This window comes from Marmota monax, unplaced genomic scaffold, assembly GCF_021218885.2.
Source record: "Marmota monax isolate L192 unplaced genomic scaffold, Marmota_monax_Labrador192_F-V1.1 WCK01_AAM20220418_F8-fsc00052, whole genome shotgun sequence".
NCBI classification, from domain to species: Eukaryota; Metazoa; Chordata; class Mammalia; order Rodentia; family Sciuridae; genus Marmota; species Marmota monax.
This window is the reverse complement of record NW_026693473.1, coordinates 3964897-3985881: the sequence shown is the minus strand read 5'-3', so window position 1 is coordinate 3985881 and position 20985 is coordinate 3964897. Positions and strand designations below refer to the sequence as shown.

The following is a 20985-nucleotide window of genomic DNA, read 5'->3' as shown; positions in this document are numbered from 1 at the left end:
GAGTCATATAAGAAATGGCTTTATTAGAAAAAACATGTAGTGTACACGTGGCTAATTTCTATTATCGATATACTGTTGGCTATTTTGTCATTAAAATCTGATACAGGGTTTAAACTTCTTTAGAAGTTAGTGGCATTTCTTCCTATTCTGTCATGTGACCTCAGGAGGCGTTATCTTCATGTGATAGATGCCTTCTTTTCTTTTCATAATTACAGTTTATCAGTAGTTTAGCACTGGCACAAAACACAGAGGGAATTCCTTAGGTAGTGCTGAATGTGTAAGACGTCACTCTTCCAACCCCAAAATTGGGCACAGGTATGCCACTTGTAGAGTTTTAAAATCCCCTATTACCACTCAAGTCCCACATTATTATTACCTAGTAGTAGTTAAATTAATGCAATAATCTGTAACCTAACAAAACCTCTGAATGAAGTTTCTTTCTTCTCCTTTTTTCCTGTTAGATGTGCAATTCCAAGCAAATCTGCAGTGTGCAGTATTGATTTCCAGTCTCCATTCAAACTCCCTCGAGTCTGTGCTATTAAACTGAGACAACCACATCAAGATAAAGTCTGTCATAGGATTCCCTGAAGCACAGAATGAGGAGGAGACTGAGCAAACACGACCCGGGAAGGCACCAGTTGAACCAAGACAACTCTGTAAGACAAAAATGTGCAGTTTTAAGCATTCACGTAGCACTAGCAGATCACCACCTATATGGTGGGAGGAATCTGCTATGCATTCAAAAGCACTTATAATAAATGTCCCCTGGAAGGCTTGGAAACTGGCTTTCAATAAACAGTGATGATCTGGAGACTCAGTGATGTGTGTAATATAGGGCTTTCATGGGGAATATTTTAAATCAATATTGGTAATAACTTTTCATCAATTTGTCCACCTTGACTTGGGTTGTAAATCAATCCACTCCAAAGAAAAAAATGATTGCCTTTAAGTGTTAGTTTGTTAATTTTTAAAAATAGTTTTAGTTGTTAATGAACTTTATTTTATTTATTTATATGTGGTGCTGAGAATTGAACTCAGTGCCTCACACATGCTAGGCGAGTGCTCTTACCACTGAGCCACAACCCCAGCCCTGTTAATTGTTTTTTAAGTACCCCCTATCACCATCACTCTTGTCCTTGTTTAGAAATGTCTGAATTAAAAAGACAAACAGGAAAATCACCTGAATTTCAAGATAACACTTTTATATTTTGGGGGTTTCTGCAGAGAAATGCATATAGAAATATGTATAGAAATACACATGTATATGAACCTTTGCAAGTAACCAAAAAGAAAAAGAAATATGTTTCCCCTGTTCATCTTCATGTATTCCTATATGTATTTCTCTGCAGAAATATTAAGTATTAATCACTGAAAAATAGATTAGGAAATATATGGAAACATAAAAACTCAAAAAAGAAAAGATCAATCATAGTTCTCCCCCTAGAGAGACCACTGTGAGCATTCTGGTTTATTTCTTTCTAGTTGTCTCTTCTACTAGCATGAATGGTTATTATGTATGATGTCAATTATTGGAAAACCTACAGAAGTCATTCAAACAGGCAATTCTACCATTACCCGACTTAATGGTATCAAGGATTTGCTTCCTCAAAAATGCTCTTAGGAATTCAGGACTAACAGAACAATTTGGGGCCCCCTCGCTTAACACATTCCGCCCAACTATGGCTGCCCCTGGCTGCTTCCAAGAGCTCCAGGGACCCTTGAGTATCAGCACCTGTTCAGCTTCTGCTATCCCAACATCACATACCCATCAATCACAAGGCTTTGAAGTGAGCAGCTCCTTGGTGGTAAAGAGATTATTGTTGGGGACACTTCTCTAGATTAATATCCATTTATCATATCCAGTGAAAATGAATAGGAGAAACATATTTCTTTTTCTTTCTTTCTTTTTTTTTTTTTTGGTCACTTGCATAGGTTTATCTTTTGCTTTGTACTTCTACAGAATGCTAACACTCTTAATCTTCAAAATCATCCTAAAGATTTCCACACTGCTGCTTTAGTTTAATCCATAATTCATATAGCCTAAAAGAGCAATTTATGCTCAGGAATGGAAATCAGAAAACCAACCAATAAAGGGTAGCAATAGTTTTTTTTCCCCCCACAAAAGCATCCATCTCATCTCTCAGTTACTACATTAAGAAAAGAAAAAAAAAGTTGGGCATGTTATTCTATAGTGTGAAACAAGATGTATATTTTAATGGCATTTTTATACAAAGCTGTTTCCTGTGCTTTACTTGGATTGCATATAACCTAAATACTCTGAAAAGCTGTGACCTCTGGGATCTTGTGTTTATTCTGATATTCCTTGAAATGACACACCAGACCTTTGTTTGCTTTTATATTAACCATATAACTTGGATTTCTGATGATGTAGTAAAAAAATGAAAAGAAAAAAAGCAGTAAAATATAGACAAAAGCATATTGTCTGTATTCATAGTAAGAAAGGACACTGATTTCAAGGCTGCATTTTAAGCAACAATTCAAAGAAAGTATGATACTAACACCATGGTCTATGATCGCTAAATCTTAGCGATCATAATTTATGGAAGCCAAAGCAACACAAAGGTGGCAACCATCAACTTGTCGTTGCTCTTCTTCCATTGAGGAATTTGTCAAACTGCCAAAGCAGTCCGTTTATTTCATCAGAGTTGTAAAATTACCCCTTCTACCTGGGTCAGATGAAATCTCTAAAATGCCTCATAATTGCTCTTTAATATCACAGTTTGTTGATTGGTTTCTACTGTGTGCTCCTCTCTGAAAGGCAAATCCACCTTTCAGTAAATCACTTGTCTCAAACAACTGCAAGTGTTCTTTGAAATTTCTTGCCTTTTCAGAAAGCAGAAGGTCAGAGACAGGGAAACAGCTACATTTTCCCACTGAAAACCATTTACAGAAACCACAGTTTATGTGTTCTAATAAGCAGGAAATGGCTTGCTTAAAAATTTAATTTGGGGCTGGGGATGTGGCTCAAGCGGTGGCGCGCTCACCTAGCATGCGTGCGGCCCGGGTTCGATCCTCAGCACCACTTACAAACAAAGATGTTATGTCCGCCGAAAACTAAGAAATAAATATTTTTTAAAAAAAATTCTCTCTCTTTCTCTCTCTCTCTCTCTCTTAAAAATAATTTAATTTGGCTTAACATTTGCAGAGTCAATCACTGTCCTTTCTGAGCTCAATGTCACAGGACATAATTGAATCAACAGACTCCTGCTCCACTGAAGTGCTCCTATCCCAGCTTTTGTCTGGGAGCAGCTCACTGGCATTCCCTCCCTCCTCTGCTCCCTGGAGGAAAGCCAAATCCACACCCAAAGGCGGGAACACACAACTCATCCCCGCCTTTGTTGGTTCCCTGTCATCCACCATACCACAGTTGGCCCTCTCTTGGTCAATCCACAGTTAGGCACCACCTGTCCCTCAGTGCGGCAGTAGACTCTGCTAGTGGTGGTGCTTGGTAGGGACGGAACTCATTAAGATTTTGCTCATCTTCTTACCTCTTCCTTCTAGAAGCACTGTCACACTCTTCACCTTGTCTTCCCTCAGTGAGGTCACACTTTCCACTTAGACCACCTGCAAGTGCTTGGTTTCCAGTTACCACCCTCCTTTTCTTTCATGATGACTTAACAAAAATATCTCCATTTAAACCCAGGGTGAGCAGTCAGCTGACACCTCTATATTCCAGCTTAAAAGCCTGCTTTCTTGGTGCCAATTAATTACTCACTAGTTCTTACCACCTCCACACTGCACCCCTGTACTTCTTGGACATAAAATTACTTCGCACTACTCCACATCTGTTGAACCTGACCTTTGTTCTCCTGGTAACCATTAGACAATGTCTCCCACCTCAGCCAGGCCCCTAAGTCTTTTAGGTAATGGTGCAACCTCAAAATCAAAGTAAGCCACTTCAAAATCTTTGTATTTTTAGACAGAAATTGATGCAAAGCTTATAAAAAATACCAGATAACACAAACCACATAATATAAAATAGAATACATTTCAGAGCACATAAAGGACATAACAGCATTTGCAAATTGATTTTGTATATGAAGTTATTAGAAAAAAGCATCACTGTGCTGTCTCAACTCACTGAGATTCTCAAAGCAAACATTGTAGGAAACAACTCAGTTTTACAAATATGTTGATATTAGGGATGAAGATGAAGTAACTTTTTTTTTTTTTTTTTTTGAAAATGACCTTCAAAAATTCAAGTCAGAAAAACTCTAGGAAACTTCTGACATGGATTCAGGTACCCAAAGGAGAACTGAAATAGAATGTGCAGATACTGGGACTTGGGGCTCCAAATAAACCAGTGACTTTGGTATAGGAGCCTAAACCTGAGTAACAATTGCCCTCGATGACAGCAATGACCCTAATCTGCAACAAGTTGCCAGTGGAAACTACCTTGCTAAGTGAGGCATTCAAATGGATCATTTTGGGGATAGCTGCACAGTTCTGAAAAATTATCTGATACAGTCACCCCAGATAGCACTCCGTGGGTGGGGAAAAAATCCTAGTCAGGAAGCTTAGTAGTACCTTGAGAAGTGACCAAAAGCACTACAGATTTTTATGAATAAAAAATTAAGGACTTCTTCCCAGGCATGGTGTTGTGCACCTGTAGTCCCACAGTACTCAGGAGGCTGAGGTAGGAGGATTGCTTGGGCCTAGGAGATTGAGTCTGGGCAACATAGTGAGACCCTGTCTCTTAAAACTACAAGAACAAAACAAAACACCAAGACCTTCTTAAAAGAAATGAAAGAAAAAAAAAAAAAAAAAAACAACCAGGCCTTGTAATCATGTAACTAATACTTGAATTTTTAATTATAACTACTGGGTGAGTTGCTCAAGTTTTAAAATTGCTGAATTATGACATATGAATACTGGCTCAATTGGAAAGAAATTCAGTTTATCATATGAAAATGTTTAGTGTACTAGGTTGCAGAACTAGAATTTATTTTTAGGAAACAGTTTCACAGAATTTTCAGATTTGCTATTTGTATATTACTATATCTCATTCCATAAAGAATGGGGGCCTGTTCTGCAGGATTTTTAGGACAGGATCAATTAATCATATGTGAAAAGAATTTCAAGAGTGATTTCATGGTTCCAACGACTTTGCCTTAGAAATGTTGATATCTTTGTGTGTATTCTTCTAAAAAATTTTTTATCTGTACATGGACATAATACCTTTATTTATCTTTATGTGGTGTTGAGGATTGAACCCAGTGCTTCATCCATGCTAAGTGAGTTCTCTACCACTGACCACAACCCCAGCCCCTCTTTGTGTATATTCTTATACAGACCTACAAATATATACACAAGAGCACTTCTTTAAAACAGAAGCCTAGATATTTAAATTCCTAACATCAACCAACTAATCATTTAGAAGGAAACAAAACAAACACTTGGTGAGTGCCAGCTATTCCTTGGACATACAGGCTCTTTCATACAAATCATCTTATCAACTATCAAAAATGCCAGAGTTTACTGAGACACCCCTGTGTCCCAGAAATTATATTGGTGTATTAAAATTACTATTTCAAATTTCATGAGGTCACAATAATCAGAGTTTAGGCAGAAATCTTTTAATGCCTGTTCAGGTATGTATAAGACCATGTGATCAGAAAGCACCTAAAAGGAGGGAAGACTTTTTTTTTTAATCCCAGCCAGATAAATCCCTGATTGTATTTGTAAGATGAGAATTAGTTAAAATGGTGTTTCTTCAGTTACCTAGCAAAGAAACAAAAATATCTGCCTGAAGCATTTGGCCATTGTGAATTTGCAAAATGAGGAGTGGACAATAACTAATAATAGTTACAGTTAAGTTGTGCCAGATATCAGTCTCTGTTGTACAAATCAAAAGCTATAGCTGGACCTAGGAGAGTAACAGATACTTTACTGACTTAGTGAAATGCTCAGGGATGCACGGAGTTTTTCTGCAGTCAGACAGTGCTATGATTTGAGTGTGTCCTCCAAAGATTCATGCATAGGAATCTTGGTCCCATGTGGTGATATTAAGAGATGGTGACTCTTTTAAGAAGTGGGTCCCAGTGGGAGGTTATTACTGCCCTTCCTCTCTCTAGCTGGCTATATTGCCATATGATTTCACCCTCTTACATATGCTCCCTGCCACTGTGATACCATGCCATGCTATCTTCACTAGAGTTGATCTGATGCAGTCTCCAAAAGTATGAGTTAAATAAACCTCTTTTCTTTCTAAAGTACCCAGTCTCAGGTATTTTGTTATAGCAACAGAAAACTAATATAAATATTTTAGAATAGTTGTCATTATTGGTGTTTTCCCTGCCTTAGATCAATGAATATGTGTTTTTTGTACACTGGAGATCACAAGCAAGATTTATTGGAGAATATCATTGTCTGACATCTACTGTTGTTTGTAAATACTGTAAGGACAACACTCTATTTCTAGCTGATTGGGAAAACCATGTCTACTAGGCCATTTAGCAAACCTGTGCCCATCAGCTAGAAAACTGTTTCTATTGTGCTAGGGGACTTCATAGCCATCTCTGATGTTTTGCCAGGCAAAGAGAAGCAATAAACCTCTTAATTTCCAGGGTGACACAAGTGAACTAGATTAATACTTATATGTAATAATTGTCATAAGAGTCTGTTTAAAAAGTGAATTGGAAGCAAAGATCATCCAATACCTGGTGATGACATTTTTCCTTACTGGAGACATATTTCCAGGACAATAAAGAGTGGATTCTGTCTGTATTATCACTCTCCTTCATTGGACACCTAACCTGCATCAGGTTTAGCAGAGTTAAGGCCTACTTTATCTGCACTACTGACTTACAGGGACAATCTAGTTTGTTGTTAATTATATTATGATTCTATCATTTGGATGCTTTTTGCATTTAGGAGAGAGTGCTATCCCTGAAGTTGTCCAAAACCCAGGAAGATCTGTTTCATTGCTTTGAAAATTTTAAAAATTTATTGTCTAGTCAAGGAGGTTAACATGGTTATTATTTTAATTATAAGCCTGTCACAAAGTTCTTTATAAACAACGTGGCCTCTTGAAGTGTCATATTTTAGAGCACTTCTTATATTGTGCAACCTCTTATTCATCCTTATGGCTTTAAACTACATACATCCTCTTGACATTAATTTACACTCACCACTAGTCCTCAATAAGAAGCTGAATATTAGAGTTATCTATCTGTCCAGGGGGTAAGCTGGGAAGAGATTTTTAAAAATACAAATGCTCAGCATCCATCAGGTTAATTCAGAAACTCTGGGGGTGAGGATGAGGGTGCATGTAGGCTACAATACATTTCAAGAAACATAATTGTGGATTTTGTTTTTATTGGCATGTGAATACTCACATAATTGGTTTTAGTGAGCATTCTCCATATAAAGTTCCTATATTAATGCCATGAACCTCTACAATAACACATTGAGATAGCAAATAAAAATCAAATTTCTTACCTGTATGATAAAATGTGAGAAAAAATAAAAGTACTCCCATGAACATATTACTTAAAAAAGTGACGACTCCACAAGTAATTCCTTCTGGAACTGGGTAGACAGTTTCCACAAAAAGCTCAAAAAATATAGGTACACTGCTATTCAAGAAAACTCCCAGGAGAATACAGGAGGCATACAATGTCACTGAAATAAAAACACAAACATTTGAGTTCCGTAGCAGCAGCAATGAGTCAGAGCAAATAGATCTTCTGAGTGTTCTCTTTCCTAAGTACCAACTCTGGAATCCCATCTCTCTTCAGTGGTAGTTGATAATGCTGGACAAAGTATCCTACATTTATAAGCTCTTGGCTCAGATTTTCTGGAATAAGTTTGGAAATGTTTTGTTGCTGAATTATTACCAGTTTATTTGCTTTACCTTTCTGGTGGCTTATTCCACAGCACTAAAACAATATGCCACTGTAAAATAATTAAAAGAACTCTCCTCTGTCATACTAAATATACTCATTTTACAATTTTAAAGATAGCTTAATATCTAAGAGTAACTGTAAGAAATATTAAATGTAACTGAAAATTATGCATTTAAAGAGACTGGTTCATAATAGGTTTCAAATACAAAATAAACATCATTCAGTATGCAATTCCTAGAGAAATGATTACAATAGGATTAGTTCTCAATTTGGGAAAGAGTTTTGTTTCCATGATTTCTTTTTAAATAAGGAACTCTTTCATCTAGAAAAACATAAATTTATAGCAATCAAGATTCCAGATTAGCTCCTCAAGTTCATTAACACAATTCTGCAATGAAATCTTGTGATAAAGTATGTTATTCATAATATTTAGAGAGGAGCAATTCATTCTAAAAAATTTCTTCCTTTTTAATGACTATCTACAAACTTTCACTAATTTGAAGGTGAAACCAGACTCAATGAGGGAAACTGATTCTATTTAGAAAACTAAAACTGACACCTATATCCTAACAAAGATATCATTCTAGCTGATAAAAAAGAGTAGAATTTATTCTAAGCTTAAGGTTATAAGAAAAATATTTTTAAGAAAAGTATTTGTTAAGAAAAAGATCCCCCTCTCCACTACCTTCTCCTTTCTCTCTTTGGGGTACTGGGGATACGTTAGCCCAGAGGCACTTTACCACTGAGCCAATCTCCTGCCAGTTTTTAGTTTCGTGAGACTGGGTCTCACTAAGTTGCTTACGGCCTTGCTAAGTTGCCGAGGCTTGCTTTAAACTTTCGATCCTCCTGCCTCAACCTCCCTGAGGATCACAGGCATTTGTCATGGCACCCAGTTAGAAAAATGTACTTTTATAGGGACTGCAAGAGGTAAGGGAGTGCCATTAAATCTGTTATGTACTAGGTTAATGGAGCACATCAAATCCCCAGAACTTACCATTACTGATTATAATCATTAATAGTCAGTCCATGACATTGTCAAAGGGGTAAAAATAGTACCCATTGATTTCTAACAGAATTCCTCTAACCTAGCTGCTGCATCCCTCTCCAATTACACTGTGTCTTTATTTCCAAGACTATGAAATATTTAGTACATTCTAATAATGTAAATAAATGGTAATTACTTTGACTTCCTTTTATTCCTTAAAATAGTAGTCATGAAAATAGGAAATAAAAGAATGATTTAATGAAAAAAGAACATACTGCTGGGTAATACAGTGACCAAATTATTCACAGAATTACATGGGAAGCACTGCATAGTTATATAAATACCATTTAAAACATGACATAATTTTGAAGACACTCTTAAAAACAAAGCACAACCTACCATCTTGTGATCACTATATATTTGCTAGACATGGATCACACAAATCAATGTACTCTACTAACACGCAACTCATTAGTGTACATTTGGAAATCTAGGGATGAAATATCACTGGTGGCTTTTATAGAGTGCTGCTGCCAAAACACTTTACAATAATATATTGATCAGTCAGTGGTAATCAGGCCAGAGAGGACTACTGACCAAATATAGTTGAGCCTAGGAGTTTAAAACAAGCAAAATATTGAAATAGATGACAAGAAAAATCAAGCTTTTAGGAACCAGTAAGTGCTATTTCTGAGTATAGATTCATGAACCACTGATGGAATTCGCTGTTTTGATAATCCATTCTATGTTATTTTGTGTTATTATTTCTGAAGGAACTTACCCTACATGTAATTGTAATCAGGCAAATTAAAATGTAATAATTAAAAAAATCACAATCTATATATAATAGAATTATATATGGTAAAAGAAAGAATGAAAATATAATGGTACAGCATAGTGAAAGGGGATTATTGGTATAGGAATTTGAAAAAAGAGATTTGATTTTGCTGCTTTTTGTCAAGCTTGGTACAAAAAAAAAAAAAAAAAAAATGAGACCTGGGATGTGTGAGAAGGTAGAGGCTGGCGAAGCCGAGGCCTTGCCTGGAACCCCTCAAGACCATGCAGCTCCCTTGGCCCTCATTTCATGCTCATTAAGAATCTCTGAATTTTGGTTTTCTAGGTATTTAAATTCTGGCAGTGATTTGGAAGAGGGGCATAAATAACTGTCCTTGGAAAGATAAAAATTTCTATAATGTTTAAACTTTGTTGATTAAGCTATAAATAGTTCATCTTTAGGTGAGCAATTTGGAAATGACTATCAAAACAAAATAAATATGCTTACTCTTTGAGTCAGCAATTCTACTTCTAGAAATTTATTGTACAGCTATGCAGGCATAGGTACACAAAAAAACACTATCAAATATTGTTTGTAGTAAGAACAGATTAAAAACAAGCTAAATATCTATCAGCAGGGAGTTGGTTGGTTAAACATTCATGAAACATTCAAAGGTACACTGAGCAACCATTAAAAATGAAGTAACAAGCTGGGGATGTGGCTCAGTGGTTAAGTAACCCTGGGTTCAGTCCCCTATACCAAAAAATTAAAATGAAAAAAATAAAGTAACTCTGTAAAATACCAATATTAAGGGTATCTAAGATACATAAGTGAAATTTAAAAAGGAACTGAAAAGTATGTTTTAAATAAAAAGAATGATGTGCATCCTTTATCTGTTTGTAAAGATACAGTATTCTCTGTGAAAAAGCAGAAGAGATTGGCCATCAGAATTGTCGCTAGATGGGAAGCTGGGGGCCACAGAAGAGAAACTTTTCCCTTATACTATCTTTCTACTATTAGAAATTTTTACTATATGAAGATTTTATCCATTTAACAAAATAGAGACATTTCATTGTAAACGAATACACTGACATCTGATACAACTCCACTTCAAGTGTTTGTTACTTCCTTAACTCAGACGGTTTTCACTGGATCCCAAAAACTTCATGTCCACCTAGGAGCAAATATCCCAACAAAATCCTTAAGATAAATATTTCTACTTTACTTATTAAAATTCCTATAATGTGTAGGTTTTAGTCAGCTTTTTTTGCTGCTGAGACTAAAGGACTTGATCAGAACAATTGAAGAGGGAGAAAGTTTTATTTGAGGGCTCATGGTTTCAGAGGTCTTAGTCCATAGAAGGCTGGTTCCATTTCTTGGGGCTCAAGATGAGGCTGAACATCATGGCAGAATGTGTGGCAGAGGAAGCAGCTCACATCATGGTGATCAAGAAGCAGAGAGAGAGATACCATTCTCCAGATACAAAACGGGTAAATACCAATATAGGTACATACCCCATAGCCATGCCCAATTCCCACCTCCTCCAGCCACACCCTACTACTTCAATTAATCCCATCAAGGATTAATTCACTGATTGGGTTAAGACTCTTACAACCCAATCCTTTCTCCTCTGAACCTTCCTGAATTGTCTTGCTTGTGAGTTTTTGGGGGACACCTCACATCCAAACCATAACAACGTAGTAAAAAGAGGCTATTATAGGTGGGATAAATTATATGTATGATAAATGGGTGATATAACTATTTTGAGGCCAGTAATAAAAAAATCAGGCTGGGAAAAAAACTCAAGTTGGGAATGTTAACTCTGTGGTAGAGCACTTCCCTAGCATGTGCAAGGCCCTGAGTTTGACACCAGTACTGCTGCATTTAGCTGCCTCAAACTTGGTATTTGCTTCTTTTATTAATATAAAAGTGATAACCAAGAGAGTTTTTAAAAACATTGCATGGATATGCTGAAATCATTTGAAATCACTGCAGAAACTAAAAAATCAAAATAATTTACCACAGGAAAGGGTTAAATGAAGATCTTCAAGATTAGAATGGGTGAAAGACAGCAGTGTCAGGACTGATTTAATATATTCCCCAGTGTTCTGGGACATGCATAAAGTAGAAACTGATTGTTACAAGTCTGAATTTGACTTCTATTTGAATTTTCAGTTTAATGTCTGATATATCCAGTGGGTGAATGTCATCTGTTGAAAGCCCGGCAGACAAGATAATTTCCTGCTCGTCAGAGAGAGTTCAAACCATACGATCCTTAAATATTTCCATGACTTTCTGTAACGCTGATACTAAAATTATAATAAACTGCCTTTCAATTAAAAAGTCAAGGCAATTTAGCAGAACAAAACATAGCTGAAGTGCTGATGCAGATTTTTTTTTTCAAAGAAGCTAATGACATTTCCTGGGTCCACAATTTAGATTGCAAAAAACAAAATCCTGTTTAGCACAAAATCTAGTTGCAAAGGATGAATTTCAACCAAATGAATTAGACCATAAGCCTGAAAGTTCTCATTCCCATGACAAACCAGATTATTAAACTTTAGGGAAAGAAAACTATTTTTATTAACTAAAACACTCAAACCTTACATGATAAGCAGCTATAAAACAAGTCACAAAATTCCAGTAAGAGTCATTCCACTTGGCAGCTAGGTGAGAGTCTCAAGACACCATTAATAATAATAACAACTCAATAATCTTGGAGTTATATAAATTTTCAAAACAGCCTTCACTTTTATTTGATCATCCTCTCAACTCTTTGAGGCAGGTAGATTAACTGATCAAAGTTCTGAAAGTCAAACATAGCTTATTTAGATACAATGTGAATTAGTAGTGTTAATAATAATATAATTAAGTCTTACAGGTTCTAGCATGTTTTCTGCCAAGTCACAGTATCAGACTGAAAAAAAAGAATACCAAGGCTTGGTACTATTTAATTCAATAGGATTTACACAAGTGGCATGCTCCCCACATCTGTATTCAACAGGAAAGCTGGAAATGATTGTGCATAAGATGGATGACAGAATCAAAAGTAGAGAGCATCAAAAGGTTACAAACAAAAAGATGAATTTTAATCATGATGAATGCAAAATGGGTTGAAAATTATTGCTTAAGTATGTAAGAGGGAAAGCTTAGCTCGTGCCTGTCTTCAAAACTATTTGTCAGATGTCTGTTTCATGTAAGCTGCTACTCTAGAGCAGTAAACAGACACACTCTATCTTGAAATCACCCCCAATCTGAAGGAATATGACCGACACCTTCTGGCTCAGCAGCCACTTAGGTGTATAGTGTTAAGAAAAAGCTGTCTGATAATGAACATCAATAGCTTCCCAGCCTCAGGTGTGAGTGAAGCAGAAAGTGCTAAGGCAAGGAAATCTGTTTTAAGAACTCTGACACACTAGGGGAGGTTAGACAGAGGAAACAGGTTGGTCAGTGGTTTGGAATCCATATCCAATGAAGAATGGCTATTGACCTGCGGGTGTTTAGATGAAAAGGCTAAGGCCAAACAGGACAGAGATCTTCCATGTTTTGAGGGCGATCATGGAGGGGGAGGGAGAAGACTTGCCCTCTGGAACTTATTGCTCCAAATCAGTTGTAACTCACTGGTGGGGCAAGATAGTTTCTAGGATCTAGGGCTGACCAACTTACATGCTAGGTACTACGTTCCCTTGTTGGAGATACTCAAGATGTAGTTCAGATGAACACTCATCTGGGATGTTGGAAGAGATTCATTTATTGAATGATAATTATATCAGATGATGATAACCTTACTTATCAGAGTAAGGTTCAGTTAAAGAGATGAGTAACAAATATAAGTTCATGTAGCAAGGAGAGCTTAACCAGGATATAAAAAATAAAATCTTATAGGTACTTCCAGATGGATGAGAATAGATTTGTTTACAATTTTATTAAGAAATAAGAAACACTATAAAATAACCCAACAGATTTTAGTATGAGTTATCTTTTAAAAAAATTTTAATTGATTTTTAAAAAATAAATGACAGCGGAATGCATTACAATTCTTATTACACATATACACACAATTTTTCATATCTCTGGTTGTATATAAAGTGTGTTCACATATATTTGTGTCTTCATACACGTACTTTGGATAATAATGTCCATCACATTCCACCATCCTTGCTAACCCTCTGCCCACTCCCTTCCCCTCCTACCCCTCTGCCCTATCTAGGGTTTGTCTATTCCTCCCATGTTCCCCTCCCTACCCCACTATGAATCAGCTTCCTTATATCAGAGAAAATATTCCTATCAGCATCTCTGCAGAACTACCAGACTTCGCTCCACTTCCATGCAGGTAACTCTGCTACCTACCCAACAGCACAATGCCATTGCCCGGCTCCCCACACCACACTAGACACCCTAGCGCTAGAAGCAGTCCGCCTCCATCTAGTATGAATTATCTTAAGGATTAGAATTAAGAAATTTCCCTAAAAGGTTTATAATATTAACACAATGTATAACCTTTCAATATTGAGCATACTCATTGAAATTTATGATCAAGTAGGAAAGTTAACTGCAAATTATTAGATTAGACCTTTATTGTTATAACTGTTTCACCGTCTAAATTAAACTTGATATTATAAGTGAAAATGTTTCTTTTGGAAATAAAGACACATGTGTAAAGAAACAGTAAGTAGTGGTAAGAAATATTCACAATGTTAACTATATAATTTTTGCATAGGTTTTGAGAATGTTGAATATATACAATACCTATACACACACATAAATATACACAAATATACATTTCTATATCACTGAGCTGTCCTTCTCTTCTGTCACATTTTCTTCTTAAAAAACTGACTGCTGTAGCCTTCAGAAACTACCATTAATTAAAATATACTGTATGTGTAACTGTGCTTACAGAAGAGTATGGGGCATATTCTGCCGCCGTATTCATCAATGGCTATGATTTTCTTTCTCTGTTATTAATTTGCAGGTGTCCTTGTTTAGCCTCTTTGTTTGCATACTTCAATCCTATAAAGGTAGACTGCTACATTTAGAATCCCTCATGGCTGAAAGGTAAAATAATTACCTTGAAATGAAGTGTAACTAATAATCCTTGGAAAGAATGGGCCTAGAGTGTAGACTGGCTGTGAAATCAGATATCATTGGTACATGCTTATCAATAACTTTCAAGTTCCCAAAGAATTATTTATGGTTATAAAGAAGACAGTGCACTATTAAATCATGGAATGCTGACTGATCACCTGGTCAAAACCTTCACCTGCAAGAAACATGAACTCTGCTGGAAGGCTTATTCTCTTATTGAAAGTCTCCATGATCTGAAGGCTTATTCTCTTAAAGAAAGATCTACACAATCTTCCTTGAATGTCCTTTGAGCAGTTCATGATTCTTATGTAAGAATTTTCACAAATCCATTCTCTTTTTGTAATACCTATGCTACTTTTCCTTTCTTGAGCAGTTAGTTATAAGTAACAGTTACTTTAGTTCATAAAGTTAAAAAGAGTAGTTAAGGCTTTTAGCCATCTTTTCTCAAAGCTTAACTTCTCTAATTTCTGTGTGTGTGTGTGTGTGTGTGTGTGTGTGTTGTCAGTACTGGGGATTGAATCCAGGGCCTTGAACATGCTAGGCAAATGTTCTATCACTGAGCTATATCCCCACCCTCTACCCCTTAATTGCTTTAATAATGTGCATCTCTTTAAGCATATTCATTATTCTTTTTTTAAAATTTTCCTTTTTCACCCCAATTTGGGCATGTGTATATTTTTATTTCTTTGAATGCTATTAAAAAGGGACATAATTTTCATTTATTTAAGGTAAAATACATAAAAATATAACAAGAAGATTACTTTTTAAAAATTTATTCTAATTAGTTATATGACAATAGAATACATTTATGCAATTTGATATGCCATACATAAATAGAACTTAATTATTTTTTCTGATTGTACATGTTGTAGAATCACATAGGTCATGCAGTCATATATGTACATAAGGTAATAATATCTGTTTCATTCTACTAACCTTCCTACCTCCACACCCCCTCCCCTTACTCCCCTCTACTTAATCTAAAGTAACCCTATTCTTCCCTAGCTACCCACCTCATTAGCATCTGCATATCAGAGAAAACATTATTTGGCCTTTGTTTTTTGGTATTGGCTTATTCGCTTAGCATGATATTCTCCAACTCCATCCATTTACCAGAAAATTCCATAATTTCATTCTTCTTTAAAGATGAGTAATATTCCATCATGTGTCTGTGTATATGTATATGTATATGCATATGCGTTTAAGTTCTCTAATTTCTGTGTATATACACACATATATATGTGTTTTCATCTGTTGAAGGGCATCTAGGTTGGTTCCATAGTTTAGCTATTGTGAACTCAGCTGCTATAAACATTGAAGTGGAATTTTTTGGATATTCTAAATAAAGAGTCATGTCATCGACAAACAGTGATGTCTGAGTTCTTCTTTACCAATTTGTTCCATTTCAATTGCTTCCTTCTAATTGCTCTGGTTAGAGTTTCAAGGATGATGTTAAATAAAAGTGGTGAAAGAGGGCATCCTTGTCTAGTTCCAGTTTTTAGAGGGAATGCTTTTAATTTTTCTCCATTTAGAATTGTTGGTATTGGGTTTAGCATATATAGCTTTTACAATGTTGAGGTATGTTCCTGCTATCCCTAAAATTTTTCTAGTGTTTTGAACTTGAATGGATGATGAATTTTGTCAAATGCTTTTCTGCATCTATTGAGATGATAATATGATTCTTGTTTTTAAGTCTATTGATATGAAGAATTATGTTTATTGATTTCCATATGTTGAACCAACCCTGCATCCCTGGGAGGAACCCCACTTGATCATGATACACTATCTTTTTAATATGTTTTTGTATTTTATTGAGAATTTTTGCATTTATTTTCATCAGGAATATTGGTCTGAAGTTTTCTTTCCTTGATGTGTCTTTGGTTGTGGAATTAGGGTGATACTAGCCTAACAGAATGAATTTGGAAGGATTCCTTCCTTTTCTATTTCATGAAATACTTTAAGGAGTATTGATGTTAATTCTTCTTTTAAGATCTTCTAGAACTCAGTTGAGAATCTGTCTGGTCCTGGGTTTTTCTTAGTTGGTAGGCTTTTGGTCGCATTTTCTTTCATTACTTGAAATTGATCTGTTTAAATCATGTATGTCTTCCTGATACAGTTTAGGTAAGTCACTAGAAATTTGTTGATGTCTTCAATATTTTCTATTTTATTGGAGTATAAATTTTCACAATAGTTTCTAATTATCTCCTGTATTTTAGTCATATCCATTATGATATTTCCTTTTTCATCACACAGTTTAGTAATTTGAATTTTCTTGTTAGCGTGACTAGGGGTTTATCTATTTTGTTTATTTTTTTCAAAAAACCAGCTTTTTGTTTTGTCCATTTTTTCAATTGTTTCAATTTCCTTGATTTCAGCTCTGATTTTAATTATTTCCTGTCTTCTACTGTTTTTGGTCTTGATTTGTTCTTCTTTTTCTAGGGCTTTAAGATATAATGTTAAATAATTTATTTGTTGATTTTTTTATTCTTTTAATGAATAAGCTCAATGCAATAAACTCTCTTAGTACTGCCTTCATAGTATCCCAGAGATTTTGATATGTTGTATCAGTATTCTCATTTATCTCTAAGCATTTTTTAAAATTTCATCCTTGATATCTTCTACTATCCATTCATCATTCAATAGTGTATTATTTAGTGTCCATGTGTTACAGTAGCTTATATTTTTTATTTTATCATTGATTTCTTATTTCATTCTATTATGATCTGATAGAATGCAGGGTATTATCTCAATTTTTTTCTATTTACTAAGAGTTGCTTTGTGGCATAAGATATGGTCTATTTTAGAGAAGGATCCGTGTGCTGCTAAGAAGAAACTGTATTCACTCATTGATTAATGAAATATTCTATATATGTTATGTCTAAATCATTGATTGTATTATTTAATTCCATAGTTTCTTGGTTTAGTTTTTGTTTGGAAGACATGTCCAGTCATGAGAGAGGTGTGTTAAAGTCACCCAATATTATTATGTTGTCCATTTGATTTTTGAAATTGACAAGGGTTTGTTTGATGTACATAGATGCTCCGTTGTTTGGGGCATAAATGTTTACAATTGTCATGTCTTGTTAATGTATAATTTTCTTAAGTAGTATGAAATGTCCTTTTTTGTTCCTTCTGATTAACTTTGGCTTGAAGTCCACTTTATCTGAAATAAGGATGGAAACCCCTACTTGTTTATGTGATCCATATGAGTGTTATATTTTTTTCCCCATCCTTTCACCTTCAGTCTATGGATTCTTTGCTTCTGAGGTGAGTATCTTGGAAACAGCATATTGTTGGGTCTTGTTTTTAATCCAATCTGCCAGTCTATGTTTTTTGATTGATGAGTTTAGGCCGTTACATTTAAGGTTATTATTGAGATATGATTTGTATTCCCAGTCATTTTGGTTTATTTCTTGTTTTTAATTTGACTTAGTTTCTCCTTTGATTGACTATTCCTTTAGTGTAGTTCCTCACTTTGCTGGTTTTCACTTTTATTTTTTACTTCATCATGGAATATTTTGTTGAAAATGTTCTGTAGTGCAGATTTTCTAGTTGTGAATTCTTTTAACTTTTGTTTATCATGGAAGGTTTTTATTTCATCTTCAAATCTGAAACTTAATTTTGCTCAATATAAAATTCTTGGTTGACATCCATTTATGTCTAGTCTGTTGGTGATGCTTTCCATTGAATTTATAATTTAGTTATTGGTTCCTTCATTTCAAGTATTTCTGCTAGTTTTTTTCATAATTTCTCTTTACTTCCTACATTCTTCCTATCTTTTACTTCCTATATTCTTTTTGATTTCACTCTGTCTACCATCCTTTACTTTTCAAATCAGTTTAAGTATATACATTCTAAACTCCTTCTCGGATATTTCCTCTACTGTGTTGTCAATGGATTCTGTTATTGGAGCATCTTGGTTTGTTTGGGGTGCTTTATTCCCTTGGTTTTTCATGTTGTTTGTGTGTTTTCCCATCTAACAGATGGATCTGAGGCATACATATTCTACCCTGTAGACTTATATTGTCCCTGTAGGTTTCCAGTACCTCGCATTTAAGGTTGACTAATATCAACAACACCCAGTGTAAACAATATGTAGCCTTAAACTTAATAGCTCCCACTAAGTTGTCTACTGATTTCTCGTAATAAACAAAAATGATGAGTTCAATCACTGTCTACAATATAAACAGGAAATTTGTTAATGGATTTACAATTTCAAATGATAGACAAAAGAGAGAACAGAAGTAGTGTAGGACATGATGATCATGAGGGAGGAAGAGAGAAACTAGAATTAAAATTCCACAGGAAAAGTAGAAAAGGAACCAACAGAGATTGGGTGTTGGCTAAAGAAAAGATAGATAATTCAGGAAAACAGAGGAAAGGAAGAAAAAAATTAAAAAATATAAGAATATACAACAAAACTGCAAAACACCATTCATATATCACCGTCCTCAACAACAAATTGATGCATGAAAAATACCTTGCTCTGATTATGGTAGAGATGTTAGGGAAGAAAAAAATAAAATAAAATAAATCTCGATGGAAAATGGAACAACTGTCTCCATCAGCATTTAGTAGTTTCTCAGCCCTGTCTCTGACTTCTCACAGGATTGCCAGCCCCGGCCTGGCCCTCACAGACCCAGTCACTATCCCACTGATCTGGGCTTCAGATACCCCAGGCTTAGCCAAGTTGTTGCTCCAACTTGCAGAGAGACCACCAGTGATACACTCACACAAAGGAATGATCCTGAGAAGCAGCAGCAATATGGTGGCACCAGCACTCCCAGTGGGAAGACCCCAGGCACAGCCAAACCCGCAGGTACCCTGACACTGGATTTCCAGGCCCTGGCCGTCATCCCCAGACAGAAGCAGCTGCACCCTAAGATGGTGGTGGCAGCAAACCTGCTGGCACCTCAGCTCCCTCCTGGCTGGCATGCCATGAGGGATGTGGCTGCATGGAATTAAACCTGTAGTCTCCCTGGCAGTGGACCTCTGAGAGGCTGTGGCAGCGGTAGTGGTAGGGGATTAGCATAGCTGGCAGCAGGTCAGAGGCTGATGTAGCAGTGGCAGTGGGTTAGTGGCAGTGGTGTCATGAACAAGAGGATTACTCTTTAGTCTAAATATGTCACATATCTTTCAATACAACTGAGTGTGCTTCCTTTCTTTAAATAGCACTTGAAGTCACCTTGTGGCCAGCTGTTGCTCCCTAGGGGATTCTGTCTAGCTAGACATCTTTCCTTACCCCTTACTCTGTATTTGTTTCTGATGTCACCATTGTGGCCTTCTAGTAACTTTAGATGAAATTAGATGAATTATCTCTCCCATGGCAACTTCTGTCAAACAGTCAAATTATATTGTTTCAGCAAACTCAACACCAAAGTGCTAACATTTTTCAAAATGCCATTTTCCTAGCATTCAACAACTGTAGTAAAAAATGACCATGTGAGTTGTGGCTAACAAGGCTAGACATCTCATTCTCAGATAAGGTGAAAAATGTGTTTTCATAATTTTGTTTATGGTATAAGCTTCAAGATTTTGAAGTGCATGTTATCTAGTCATGAGGTTATTTATTTGCCCTATTTTAAGTACTTCAATTAATTAATAATGCAATTTTAAATACAAAGTTTACCTAAGGGGGGAAAATGGTTGATAGTCTCTAAGAAGATATATGTAAGCAAGCACATATATCAACACAGAATGCCTTTGGAGAGAATGTACTGACCCAGTTTTTCTTCTGCAGAGATGGCAACAGTTATAATATTAAGATTTGTGAATTCTCTGATAAGCGGATGCTGATTCATAATGGGGAGAGGGTAGGGAAGAATGGAGGAACTTTGGATTGAGCAGAGGGGAGTGAAAGGAGGGGAGGAGGTGTGAGGATGGGAAAGATGGTAGAATGAGATGGACATTATTACCCTATATACGTATATGGTGCGTGACTGGCGTCATGTGTGTCTGCATCATGTACATCCAGAAGAATGAGAAGTTGTACTCCATTTGTGTACAATGTGTCAAAATGCATTCTCTTGTCATATAGAACTAATTAGAACAAATTAAAAGAAAAGATCAGTGGACTACAGGAAGATTGCAATAGGTAGTTTAATGAGATAACAGTAGTACTTAATAACACAGGTTGAATAAAACTAATTTATACCAGACCTTAAACTATACTACACAGCAATAGTAACAAAAACAGCAGGATATTGGTACCCAAATAGACACGTAGACCAATGGTACAAATAGAAGACACAGAGACAAACCCATATAAA

At 35.7% G+C, this 20985-nt stretch overlaps 1 protein-coding gene across 2 annotated transcripts in view; it reads right to left on the bottom strand.

Moving 5' to 3' along the window:
• The window catches only part of Slc49a4 (solute carrier family 49 member 4), a 137314-nt gene that overhangs the window by 10639 nt on the left and 105690 nt on the right, over nt 1–20985 (bottom strand). The window contains exons 8-9 of one of the 2 annotated variants that reach the window (XM_046457926.2): nt 7462–7644; nt 4–654 (exon numbers count right to left, since the gene is read on the bottom strand). In XM_046457926.2, coding sequence (XP_046313882.1) covers nt 539–654; nt 7462–7644 — 299 coding nt within the window. In that variant the 3' untranslated portion in view covers nt 4–538. Of the gene's footprint in view, nt 1–3; nt 655–7461; nt 7645–20985 lie in introns of those variants that run through there. The other variant, XM_058583498.1, reaches the window with a different exon arrangement.